This window comes from Bison bison, unplaced genomic scaffold (assembly GCF_000754665.1).
Source record: "Bison bison bison isolate TAMUID 2011002044 unplaced genomic scaffold, Bison_UMD1.0 scf7180017864061, whole genome shotgun sequence".
NCBI lineage: Eukaryota > Metazoa > Chordata > Mammalia > Artiodactyla > Bovidae > Bison > Bison bison.
In genome coordinates this window covers 3,165,428-3,178,937 of record NW_011494633.1, presented here as the reverse complement: position 1 = coordinate 3,178,937, position 13,510 = coordinate 3,165,428, and the positions used below count along the sequence as shown (strand labels likewise).

The 13,510-nt window shown below is 37.2% G+C and overlaps 1 protein-coding gene across 2 annotated transcripts in view; it reads right to left on the bottom strand.

The window, feature by feature from the left end:
- Positions 1 to 3,313: 3,313 nt before the first annotated feature.
- LOC104985772 (chromosome unknown open reading frame, human C14orf28) overlaps positions 3,314 to 13,510 on the bottom strand; it is a 10,794-nt gene continuing 597 nt past the window's right edge. Inside the window, exons 2-5 of one of the 2 annotated variants that reach the window (XM_010836111.1) lie at positions 9,644 to 10,168; positions 7,636 to 7,725; positions 6,246 to 6,380; positions 3,314 to 5,458 (exon numbers count right to left, since the gene is read on the bottom strand). In XM_010836111.1, coding sequence (XP_010834413.1) covers positions 5,275 to 5,458; positions 6,246 to 6,380; positions 7,636 to 7,725; positions 9,644 to 10,167 — 933 coding nt within the window. In that variant the 5' untranslated portion in view covers position 10,168 and the 3' untranslated portion in view covers positions 3,314 to 5,274. The remainder of the gene's footprint in view (positions 5,459 to 6,245; positions 6,381 to 7,635; positions 7,726 to 9,643; positions 10,169 to 13,510) is intronic. The other variant, XM_010836112.1, reaches the window with a different exon arrangement.

The following is a 13,510-nucleotide window of genomic DNA, read 5'->3' as shown; positions in this document are numbered from 1 at the left end:
GAAGGGGACGACAGAGGATGAGATGGCTGGATGGCATCGCCGACTTGATGGACATGAGTTTGAGTAGACTCTGGGAGTTGGTGATGGAGAGGAAGGCCTGGTGTGCTGCAATTCATGGGGTCACAAAGAGTTGGACATGACTGAGTGACTGAACTGAATGGAAATTAAAAATGGTTAGGCTCTGAAGTTAGATGTAAAGGGGATAATGAAACAGGAAGGGGACAGGGCATAACCTTTAAAAGAATGACATAGCTTTTGTGGACACAACAAAAACTGGTTAGAACCAACTAGGTCCAAGATGGCAGAAGATTCAGCTTCAGACCTTGAGCCTTATATGCTCACTGTAATGTATCAGCATACTAAATTACATACCCATAGGAGCCATGACAATTCTGAGGCTGATCATAAGAAGTCAAAAAGTTGGTAATTGCCCAATTCCTGGAAATCTCCGCCCCTTCTTCAAAATAGTCGGAATAATCTTCCTGTTCATTAGCCTATGAAACTGTGTACAATTGTGTTGGTTGCTCAGTTGTGTCCAACTCTTTGTGACTCTATGGGTCGTAGCATACCAGGCTCTGCTGTCCATGGGATTTCTCAGGCAAGATTACCGGAGTGGGTTGGCATTTCCTTCTTCAGGGATCTTCCCTACCTAGGGATTGAACCCTCGCCTCCTGCATTGCAGGAGGATACTTTACTGCTGAGCCAGTGGGGAAGCCCAGCCTATGAAATTACCCAGCCCATAAAAACTACCTCCCTCATATTTCAGGGCCTCTTGCCTTCTGAGATGGCCCATACTCTGTCTGTGGAGGGTGTTTCTCCCAAGGCTGTTCTTGTCTTTGAGATGGATGACATTCTATGGCATGTATAGCTCTCTAAATAAATCCACTTCTTACCTATCACTTTTTGTCTCACTGAGTTCTTTCTGTGATGACGCATAAAGAACTTGAGCTTCCTTAGGTCCTGAGACCAGATGTATGATCTCAATTAAAAGGCAGTGGGTTCAAGTCCCAGTCTGAGTTGTGTGGTTTCAAGAGGACCTTACAACTGCCTTTGAAATCACAAGTCGGCCAACCTGGAGTCTCCTTCCTCCAAACCTCCTCCAGGGATGCTAGGCAGCGAGTGGGGAAAGGCCTGTTTCAAAGACCTCACAGCTGGTGTTACACTCCTCTGTTAGGTAAACAGGCATACATAGAAAAATCTATTGGGCTGTATCTGGGAACAGTTTATACCATCAGAGTGTTGCTTTCCAGCTGTGGAACCCGGATACTAGTCTTGAGATGTTGATAGAGAAACGTAAAGGAATGATATCCTTCTTAAAATAGAATAATGAGTTCTTGAAGATTGAGAAAAAAAAGCATCTGAAGGCGTTTTCAGGTAGAAAGAGATATCTGAATAGGTGGTGACTGCAAGTTTTCTTCAGAGACTCACTTTCCTGTAGGCGTTTTGTTGTGCCAATTATTTCTATCACCCTCATGCTGGCTCCCGGGAATATACATTTCTTTCTTCAAAGCCCAAACTCCTTAGTTCTCTTCAGTACTATGGAGCCATGCTGGATTTTTCAAAACATTTTTACCGGTGTAAACCATTGGGTGGTTTCATGGATGATCATTTTCTTCTTTAGCCTTTTTTGACGGTTACTGATTTCTTACTATGTATTATTTTTATAATCATCTTAAAAATCAGACTTTACAAAATTCAAAAGGAAAACAGGCAAGTAATAAAAATATAGCTAAGCATAACAATAGCAGGTTTCTAATTTTACCATGCTGTTGGTTTTCCAAACGTTATCATTTTTGAGGGCCTTACCAGACCAGCTCACTTTTTCATTTTCAGTGGTACTCCTGTTGATACCTTATGTACCTCACTGCGAAAACAATGGGTGGACTATGGAACTGATGGCTCTTTGAGGGTAAATAATCTAAGGTATATCCTTAAGTAGACATCAGCATCCGAAGAAATCACCTAGCTCCCCACCAACTTTCTCAACTTCCCAGAGATAAAGTAAAAGGCTGCTTTCCCTCAGATCGAATTAAATTTGAAGTTAAGAGCTGTCCAGTTGAGCAGATGGTGAACCCTGGGCCAGTTGGGTGGGTAGGAACTGTTAGTAAGGCATCAAGTTGTCAAGGTGAACTTTGAAACCTATGTGATTTTAGCTTTTAACAAAGGAAGATGGTAAGAATATAGATGTTTGCTTAGGCTGTTGTTTAGTAGTAGTAATCGCTGTCGTTTTTACATTGAACTGTTCACCTTTCCTGCTTACTTATAGTGCATTACAATTATTGTCAAATAACTATTATTAAATTGTTTAATCATAAAACTGTTGATACGCTCAACAAATACGGCATTTTATGTGTCACAGTAGTCATCTGTTTATATAGCTCAGCTGTTTGTTCATACTCTAAGAATAAAATAGAACCTAGGATTCACGCTTGTGGTGATGATCTTTCTCCTCCTCTTTGATGGGATCGGATCCAGTGACAATCTAGGTTAAATCAACCCTAATAATTAGTAATGGAGAGCTACTTTGAAGGATAAATCTAAGATCATTTGTTAAGTTCTGGGTGGAGGGTAAAGTTTCTTTGAAGAGAAGTTGGAGAATTCTACTTGTATGTTGGAGAATGTGAAAGTGAAAGTCACTCAGTCGTGTCCAACTCTATGCGACCCCATGGACTGTAACCCACCAGGCTCCTCTGTCCATGGAATTCTCCAGGCAAGAATACTGGAATGGGTAGCCATTCCCTTCTCCAGGGGATCCTCCCAACCCAGGGATCAAACCCGGGTCTCCTGCGTTGCACGTAGACTCTTTACCATCTGAGCCACCAAGGAAGCCCATATGTTGATTTCCCCCTAAATTTGCTTTGTTCTTTATCCCCCTTTGATGGAGGTAGGGTTTTAAAATAATTTCTGCTGTACCCTAGGTGTAGTTGTGGTTTGTGACATTCTGATTAAAAACATATTTTGATTATTCCCTCATACCTTTTGTCCCCCTCAGCATTCCAATTTCTCTAATAGTGTTTAAGGCTATAAATTTTTTTCCATACTCTCACCTTCACATTTTTTGATAATCTTGTTTACTTCATACTTTCTCACCCCTTTCCTAGTCACTATTTGGAGGGAATAATGTCTTCAATTACCACCATAACAATAAAATACCTATTATCCTTAAATCCTAATCATCTGGGGTCCAGAAGGCATACTTAAATTTCACTACATTAATTCCATTACTGATATGAACTACTGCTCAAATAATTTTTAAAAAGATCTGAAAAGTTCATTAGTAAGACAGAATCTAGGAAACGTGCCTGTACATGAAAGAGGTAGAAAAAATGTTTTTTTTATTAGCATGTTCAAGGTAGTCAAGATGTTAACAAACATTTCAATCCTCACAACAACCCTGTGAGGTAGGTATGTCACTGTTTCATGATAAGCTAGAATTATTCCAAATAAAGTGCAATTCATAAAAGAATAAATCTGCATCAGGAATAATTTTGTTAATGGTACCATTTATGTATATACTAATATTTGTGTTTCTGTATACTTTGATTCATGCAGTAAGGTGTCCCCAGAAAAGTATACTATAAATCAAACCCTATTTAAATACGTGCGGAAACTATTTAAACAAACTCTGGGGTGAATTAAAAAAAAAAAAATAGATCACTACTTTGAGCAAATACTACGAATATTTCTTTTTTACATGATAAAAAGGCATACTCATCAATGTTGCACTTATATTTATCCATTCTTCAGTAAGTTATCTTAACATGGCACCAATGCAAGACTTAATTTATTGAATTAAACCTTAGCAATTTGGTAAATGGCAGTGAACTGTGATGCTGTGTAGAAATCTCCAAATATATTGCACTCAATCTCAACCCCAGACCTAGGGACAACCACACTGAAAACACTAAAATAAATGATGATAGATTTCAAAAAGTATTTTCCCTTGAGAACATTACTTATTACTTTTCCTTTAAATTGCAAAAGGAAGAGAGATCCTAGGTCTTTGAAGAAGAAACATAATATTCTGATAACTACACACTTTCGGTGATTTATACTGCAAATCAAAGAAAGTTTCATGGTATCGATTTACTATTATTAAGGCAGCACACAGATGTTACCCCCAAAACCTAAGTATTTTTCCCTCTGTGCCAATGTGACTTACTAGGAAGAGAAAGACAACTGACCTTTGAACAACATGGGTTTGAACTGTGTGGGTCCACTTATACAGGTCTTTTTTTCAGTAAACATGTACTGTAGTACTACATGATTTGAAGTTGTCTGAATCCAAGGATGTGGAAACACAGGTATGGAGGGACAACTGTAAAGTTACATGGGGAAATTTTGGCTGTTTGGGGGATCAGGGCCCTAGCCTCCAAGTTGTTCAAGAGTCAACTGTATTCTCAGGCACCCATTTTCTTTTACATACATGTTTAAAGTACATTTCCAATGTTCATTCAACATTAGTAAACATACAGTTTGCCTGACACTTTTTATAGCTGTCTTATCTGCAAAATAAATTTTTATTAGAGAACCTCTATTACATTTAAACATTAGTTATATAATTTATTTGAGTAAAAATAAGCTTAATTAAGCTTGGAGCTTAGTTAACACTTAAAATCCACTGCTAGGTTTTAATACTTTAGCAAGTAAAGTTATTTGCCATGATAAAGAAATGATTCAAGTCCAGAGAAACATTCTTACCAAAGTATTTTTAAAAACTTGCTGCAGGGACATTAGGCAAGTCAGGTAAAATAGACTAAACCATCTCTAAGTTGTACATTCAAATCCAAACTAGATCCAATAGTGCACTTTGGATTATAATGAGGTAGGGCAAATAAATACAGTCAGGTATTTTGAACTGTTAAATTTATATAAACTGAAAACTTATTTGTACCCAGGTTTTATTTGGATATCCAAAAGGAAAAATTGAGAATTCAAATGATGAAGTATTTTCTCAGATTCAAAAACAGAATTGTAAAAAATCTTTGAGATACATATAAATAAAAAATACAAATGCTACAAGATATATTTTATTTCAACATAAAATATGCTTGTATAAAAATAACCTGGGATTAAGAAAAAAGAAATACAAACATTTTTGCATAGATTCTCTATATAAAACATTTACCTGGGGCTAAACACTAGAAAATACACCTCTGAAACTAATATAGTTGAACTATTTCCTTGGATACCAAGTATATACAAAACAAAAGCCCTTCATCTGGGGGAGCATGGGCAGGAGGGAAAACAATATAATTTAGCATCAGTCTATATTTATTTCTCTGTTGCTCGAATATAAACCAATGATGACAAGAGGAGAAACTCTGGGGGTTTATTTAACAAAATTAAATTCACATTTCTGAGGCCATCATAGTGCATCCAATGTCCATCAATCTGAAAGGCTGCAGAATAATGATGTTCCTCTTTGTTAAACAATGTGGCACCTTCCAACAAATACCTGCAAATTAAATGACAAAGTGTGGCTGAAAATCACAGTACTTTGTTCTTACAAAAAAACAGTCCTTACATTCTTAACTAAGGAATAAGATTATTTGCATTCTGTTATCTGAAAAAAGACATTCATCTGTAAAAAAAAAATGTACTATAATTGGTAATTTGGAGTAAGACGTTTAAGAATTTTAAAAAATGATACATTTTTAAGGGCATTATTTTAATAGATTAACTCATGAACTGCATGGTTCTATTATATAAGAGAAAACACAAGAAAATGTTTAAAGGCAAAAAATTAAAAGAACCCCTTGTATCTTAATTTGGATTTTAATTGAACAATGACAATAATATTTTATGTTTAAATGACCTCATACTATACACTACTTTGGCCTGAAATACAAGTAATGGCCAGCCAGAATTTACTGTTTCCTAAGTCTTAGATACTATCTTAAACACTTTAGACACTGTCATCTCTGTTTTATAGATAAGAAAACTGATGTGTAAACTGGTTGCTACTGGATCAACATCACATCGCTTGAAAGGTAGGGCTGGGATTTGAACCCAGTTCAGTCAATTCTATAGTCTAAGTACCTAACCGCTATGTACACTGTCAGCAACTGACTCCCTGTAGTATATTCTGATCTTATTTAGGATACATAAATTTAGAGATAGCTTTTATTTTTTTTTTAACAATATGTATTTCCTTAAGACCTAGTCAAAATCATGATAGAATAGTAGAAAAATATAAATAAAATTCTTTTATTAGTCATGTAAAACAAACAAAAAGCACCTACTTGTGATCAGATAAATCCAAATAATAGGGGACATATGCCAGATCTTCAGATTTCCAATGCTGCATATTTAAGACAACAAAAGGGGGTGCCCCGTGGCAGAACACTCGTTGAGAAAATTCTCTTAAGCCACCACACCTAAAATTGAAAATAGGCATGAACTTTATTACACTTGAGACAAAGCTGCCTTTTATCACTCTGAGTTGTCCTTATCACTTAATTTCATAATAAGCATATTATCTATTTAGGTATGGGAAAATTGTATGACTGTATTAATACTTTATATGCCTAAGTCTCAGAGTTTATAAGCTGAGAGAGTCTATTTATGAGAAAATGACATTTTTAAAACTCCAAGAAAAGCTAACTATGTTTATCTCAGCTTATAAAAGCAGTTAGTCTTTTGAACTGACAGAAACGTTTTTATTCAGAAAAAAGGTTTTCTTTCTCTAGGCTGGTTTCAAATGAGAATAATGGCAGAGAGGCAATAAGATGATTCTTACAGTCTTCTTTAGACTAAATAAAATTCCCTGATTGGCTCCTGTTGCCATTACGATGCAGCAGATTCTGTTTTCTTAGAAGCACCAGGTATTAAGCATATGAATTAAAATAAAACAAATACAATTAAACGGTAAAATCTCAATTAACCGGAATGCTCAGGGGACAGTATTTTAGTGGACAAACACTGACTAAACTAAGTTATCTGGAAACCATTTTGTTTCAGTATTTGTTGCAAAAATACACCTAGTTCACTTTCTGGACTTAAGTACAATTAACTGAAGGTATTTTATTCTTTCCTTCTTTTGTGATTAATTAGGTGTAAGATCATCCTTCTAAATATTAATTCTCCTTGTTCAATACTGTAGATATAAAAATTAAGAGACTGGGGTGAATATGTTCTGCCTCTTTGGATTTCCTTTTTCTTTTCTTTAACTAGGTTAAACTTTTTGGTTGTCATTTACTGCTTTCTCACTGACTCAATGGACATGAGTTTGAGTAAACTCCAGGAGTTGGTGATGGACAGGAAGGCCTGGCGTGCTGCAGTCCATGGGGTTGCAAAGAGTCGGACACGACTGAGCAACTGAACTGAACTGAACATAAATGAAGAGTACAGAATCCAGTTAATTGAGGGTCCAGATTAGCTGGGTTCCAGTTAAGCAAGGTTTTATTGTACCTACTCAGCAGTGGGGGAAAAAAAGGCATTTGCTTTGTATTCATCAAGCAACTGCAGCACAGCATAAAATGGTATAGTAAACTAGAAGGCATCAAGATTCCAAAAATACAAGGTTTCCTAAACACTTGTGAATTGCTGTTTCATAACGAGCATACCCACATCCAGGTTTCTTTATAAGAAACACAGAAATACTTTCATCTTAAATGTCTATCATATACTCACCCATGCTCTTCACACAGTTCAATCCTGGAACAGAATAACTCATCCACAGCCAGTCGTATCAAGTTTCCATGTGGAATTTCTTGGGGAGGACTATAACAATTGCAAAATGCATGTAAGAAATGCTTCAGCATTTTACATGTAAATATATTAATGTTGCTCAGTTGCAAAGTCGTGTCCGACTGTAACCCCATGGACTGCAGCCTGCCAGGCTCCTCTGTCCATGGGGTTTTCCAGGCAAGAATACTGGAGTGGGTAGATACTTTCTTCTCCAGGGGATCTTCCTGTCCCAGGGATTGAACCCATGTCTGCTGCTTAGTGGGTGGATTTTTTACCGCTGAGCCACCAGGGAAGCCCAAATATATTATGTGGATAACAAATTTTACAAGTCATCCATTATTAGTAAAACATATATAAAAGTGTAACCTCTGTTATTCATCTTTGTATTTCTTACAGACAGTATAGAAACCAGTTGAACTTAATAAACATTAATGCATGAAACTTTCTAAGAAACATTAAATATATATGTAAACTGATCCTGAAACACACAGTTGTTGCTTTAAAAATTTCTGAGAGGATTAAATAGAGTGGATCCTGGTCCTGATGTAAGAAAGCAGGATCCAGAATTAGGAGAGCAGCTGATTAGTTACCTGACTCAATGTTAGTGACAGCAAGTGTTGGCCTCAGTTTCCTGATTTGTTAAAAAAAAAAAAAACTTCCTACATACTTCAGAGGTTGTTTTACATACAGGATTAGAAAATAGGCAAAAGACTAAAAAGTTATATAGAGTATAATGAAAACTATTTATTGAGAGGCACAAAATGCTAGTATTAATATAGGGCTGTAAATACATAATAGTTTCAAAACACATGTAAGTTAAAAGATACTAGTTTTTTCTAAAAAAACAAATTTCTGAAGCACTTTTAAAAAGTCCATTATGGTTTTAACAGTAACAACTTTTTCCCTGATAGAAATTTCACAATCAACATCATCCTATCAGCAATACAGCAAAATGGCCCAAGTGTATTTCAGAACAAGAGAAACAATAATTGGTAGTCTCTAAAAAGAATAACAGATCTTCTGCTTTCCCATTGTCTTAAGTATAATGCTGTAATAGTAAACTAAATATGCTATACAGAAAACGTGAATATGTTTGGGTATGTGACGTACAATCCCACAAGGGAACAATCTGTTCGGCAGTTTTCTTCCTGGACCACAGGGCCAAGTATGCTTTCTGACAAAAATGTGTTTGGATCTGTTTTTCTGTCCTGTTTCCCACTGCCACCCGCAACCCCCACGCTGGCAATTATCCCTTTTCCAGCTCATGCGCCCTTGGGGCTTTAATGTTTCCCAATACTCCACTAGGGTTTGCCAGTTTGGCCTTCCTCCCTGTCATTTTACCAGCTTGAAGGCCTTCCTTTTCTCCCCTCAGCAGGCTATCAGTCCCTTTCTAGCCAATAAAAAATTTCCTTACATCTGTATCCTTTTCAGGTATTAATATTCCCAAGTTTGGGATTTCTATCTCTAATTATGCCCTGGCCATGACATGGAGTACTTTCAATCTTCCTGTTCATGTAGAACTAGCCTACCTGACAGGGATCAATTCAGAGAGGGAAACATTTCAATATAGTATTAAGTGTCGTTGGAGAGGTTAAATCTGTGACACAAGGCATTATCTTCCTAGCCATATTAGTAATTTCTGAGTGAGAGGAAAACATTGTGCATACTGAATAGGTCATTATTTTGCAAGTGAAATAGTTATCAATTGGTTTTGTAAATCCTGACATGTTTAGATATAATAGAAGAGTAATATTTTTTTTTTATCATGGAACCCACTAAAGAGTCTTGCATTTGCCTGGCTGCTTTATTTATAAGTTGTTACACACAGGGTCTGTACATTAAGAAGTACTTTGACTATATCTGTCTATCTATTTTCCTATCTATCCATATCATGCATTATAAGCATACTACTTTTGCTAAAAGTGACAAAAGAGACTTTAGAACAACTTACTTTATATTAATTGTGCGTTGCTGATCTTCCTGCACTCGAGTGGGGCATCGCCAGTTGGAACAGTAACTCTCTTGTATGGTTGACATGAGATTTTCGAGATTTTTTGTAAAATTATCATGTTCATTCCCAAACAAATCAATGATTAATGAAGCTTTATGAACTTCAGACTTGTATTGCTGTTTTTCCATTTTGTCCCAAATCCAAAGTAGCTTCACGGTTGTAAAACTGTAGGTGTCCATTAAATAAAGAAAACAGTCTACAAACTCTCTACCTAAATGAAGAGAGAGTTCCCGGGGGAAATTTTCATTTTCGTTGAGAATGACATACAGCAACATCAAGAATCCATCTATGGTGCAGGTATTTTTCAGTCTTATTTCAACATAGAGTGGTGTACAGGAGACTGCTTTGCGGCCAGCTTTGATAGTAAAAACACCTCCCCAAGGAAGAACAGGCCTCCAAAATGAGCGATCTTGGTTATAGTTATTTTTAATTGATGCTTTGATCTCTTCAAACAGTGTCTTCATCCTGCATTTTAAAAGTTTAAGATAGTACTTGTAAATTTGTGACTATCTTTTAAATGCATGATATATGTTGAAATGAAAATAGAGCTATCTAAAGATTAAATTAAGTTTGGTTAAATAGACTCCTAAAGGAACAAAAAAATTTTAAAACAATTCAAGCCATGAGCCATTTTTTCAGCAACATGCATGGTCTCTGGAAAGACCATTTAAGAAGTTGTAACCTTTTTTTGAAATACAGAATAGTCATTTGATGGACCTTTTTAATTATCAGTTCAGTCGCTAAGTTGTGTCCGACTCTTTGCAACACCATGGACTGCTGCATGCCAGGCTTCCCTGTCCTTCACCAACTCCCAGACCTTGCTCAAACTCATGTCCATCTAGTCGGTGATGCCATCCAACCAATTATTATTGGTTATATTGCAGATTTTATCACTGACAGAGGAAAATCTTGTAATGAAAAAATCCTAAATAAAACTATTCAAAGATACAGTCTAAATTTGGTTGAGTGCATTCCTAATGTAAACCTCTTCCTCCAAAATACGAGCTGTTTCATTTTCTTGTTAATATGTGTGGTTCTACTTATGAAACCGATATAATGGAATTCTCAGTTGGGGTACAGAGAAAGGCCGACTGGTTTCGAAAGATAACATATGAAGAGTACTGTAATCGTGAGAACTTAATCATATTAGCACAGCTAAAACAAAAATCATTTCTATGCACTAGGGGATTTTCACTTGCAATTTAGGACCATGCTGCATGCTAAGTTGCTTCAGTCGTGTCTGACTCTGTGCGACCCTATGGACTGTGGTCGGCCAGGCTCCTCTGTCCATGGGATTCTCCAGGCAAGAATACTGGAGTGGATTGCGATTCTCTTCTCCAGGGGATCTTCCCAACCCAGGGATCGAATCTGGGTCTCTTACATCTCCTGCATTGGCAGGCGGGTTCTTTATCACTAGCGCCACCTGAGAAGGACCATGCCAGATATCCTATAATTTTAAATACAAAGGCCAGGCTGGGACAATCTTGTTCAGAGTTTGGTTCATTATCCTGATTCTTCTCTCTGCATGTTTTGGGAATGAACTGAGGTGTCCTCCTTATTTAAACGGGCACTTATCTTCCCCCACCCTTATGGCAGAAAGTGAAGAGGAACTGAAAAGCCTCTTGATGAAAGTGAAAGAGGAGAGTGAAAACGTTGGCTTAAAGCTCAACATTCAGAAAACGAAGATCATGGCATCTGGTCCCATCACTTCATGGGAAATAGATGGGGAAACAGTGGAAACAGTGTCAGACTTTATTTTTTTGGGCTCCAAAATCACTGCAGACGGTGATTGAAGCCATGAAATTAAAAGACGCTTACTCCTTGGAAGGAAAGTTATGACCAACCTAGATAGCATATTGAAAAGCAGAGACATTACTTTGCCAACAAAGGTCCATCTAGTCAAGGCTATGGTTTTTCCAGTGGTCATGTATGGATGTGAGAGTTGGACTGTGAAGAAAGCTGAGTGCCGAAGAATTGATGTTTTTGAACTTGGGTGTTGGAGAAGACTCTTGAGAGTCCCTTGGACTGCAAGGAGATCCAACCCGTCCATTCTAAAGGAGATCAGTCCTGGGTGTTCTTTGGAAGGGCTGATGCTAAAGCTGAAACTCCAGTACTTTGGCCACCTCATGCGAAGAGTTGACTCATTGGAAGACTGATGCTGGGAGGGATTGGGGGCAGGAGGAGAGGGGACGACAGAGGATGAGATGGCTGGATGGCATCACCGACTCGATGGACATGAGTTTGGGTGAACTCCAGGAGTTGGTGATGGACAGGGAGGTCTGGCGTGCTGCGATTCATGGGGTCACAGGGAGTCGGACACAACTGAGCGACTGAACTGAAGTGAACTATCTTCCCCCCAACCTTGAGGATAACTAAGAGCTTGGTTTTAAAGTCATTGACAGTATTCTAATAAACATGTTGGTGTCATATGTATGTATATAAAGCAAAATTGAAAAAAATTAAAGAATGAGGTCCTAATGAAACTGAATTGAAAAAAATTGCTTTACTTTATTTGGAACAAACAAATGTCTAAACTAAAAACATCACAGGGTTTTCCAGTATGTTTCATGTTTTGCATTTTCATGAAAACGGGAAGCATCTGAGGAGGAGGAAGACAGAAATTAGTGACTGAGGTCAGTGTCTTATTTTGATCATAGTTTCAAGTGCCACATCCTCCCAAGCACAATATGAATCCAACTCTCAGTGCTGTAGACCTATGTGTTTTGTGCAGAAAATTAAGTTCAAACCTATTTTCTAACACCAGCAAACTAAAAATTCAGTTTTACCACACACACACAGTATTTCTGACTTAGGCAAGATACTGTGGACTCTAAAATATTCAACACTATATTTAGTCTGAAGTGTAGATGTTTATATATAGTTGCTAACATGCTGGCTCTAGTCAACCACTTAGGAATAAGAGGGAGTGGCAAATTTACAGCCAAGGAAACACAAACTCAGTTTCTGCTTAATGAAGAAGAAATGTTCCAGAACATATTTTTTAAAAAAATCACAAGGTATTTAAATATTTAAAACATGAAAATAACATTCCTCATGGTTTGACTGATTTCTGTGGCATTTTAAAGAACTTTGTAGCAAGGTCATTATGATTAAGAGCCTGAGTTCAGATTCTTAAATATTTGAACTGTAAATTTCTGTAGTATTTTTTGCCAAATTATCTTTTAGACATGACTAAATAAGTACTGCTCTGTAAAGCAAGTTGCACTCTAAGAGAATTAAACATATTTTATAACTACATATATATTTAAAAATATATACACACACATAAAATGATTTCTCTAGCCTTTTTCTGGGGAAAACAAAAGGAGAAAAAGAGGATCGGAAGAACTAAAGGACACTTAGTCTAGCTTCTGCAGTACAGTGGTGATTTGTTCTAAAGTAAATTACGATAAAAGCGACTAAAAAAGACCAGAAAATGTGCAAAGAACTTTACTTAAAATTGTCTTTTAAGTTTTGGCCACACTGTCAAAAACATCGTTTCGTTAGACAGTGATTTGTAAGTCCTGGAGAATTACTGGCTTTATTTTCCTGCCTCAATAGGCCCCCTAGTTTGAACAAACCAGGAAGACTCCCTAGACTTCTATTTCCTTGGCAAAAAACGACACCTTTTGCGGTCGTTTCCAAGGGTGACAATCTGTACTCCACGCTGGTCGTGAAGACCAGACCATTTACCCAAAGCATTGAATACCATACACCCTAAGAGTTCGGGGGTCCTGAAGGTCCCCTCCCGAGTTAGCTCCCCCAAATAGTCGAGAAAGAGGCCCGCAGTCCCGCTCGAAGCAGCGC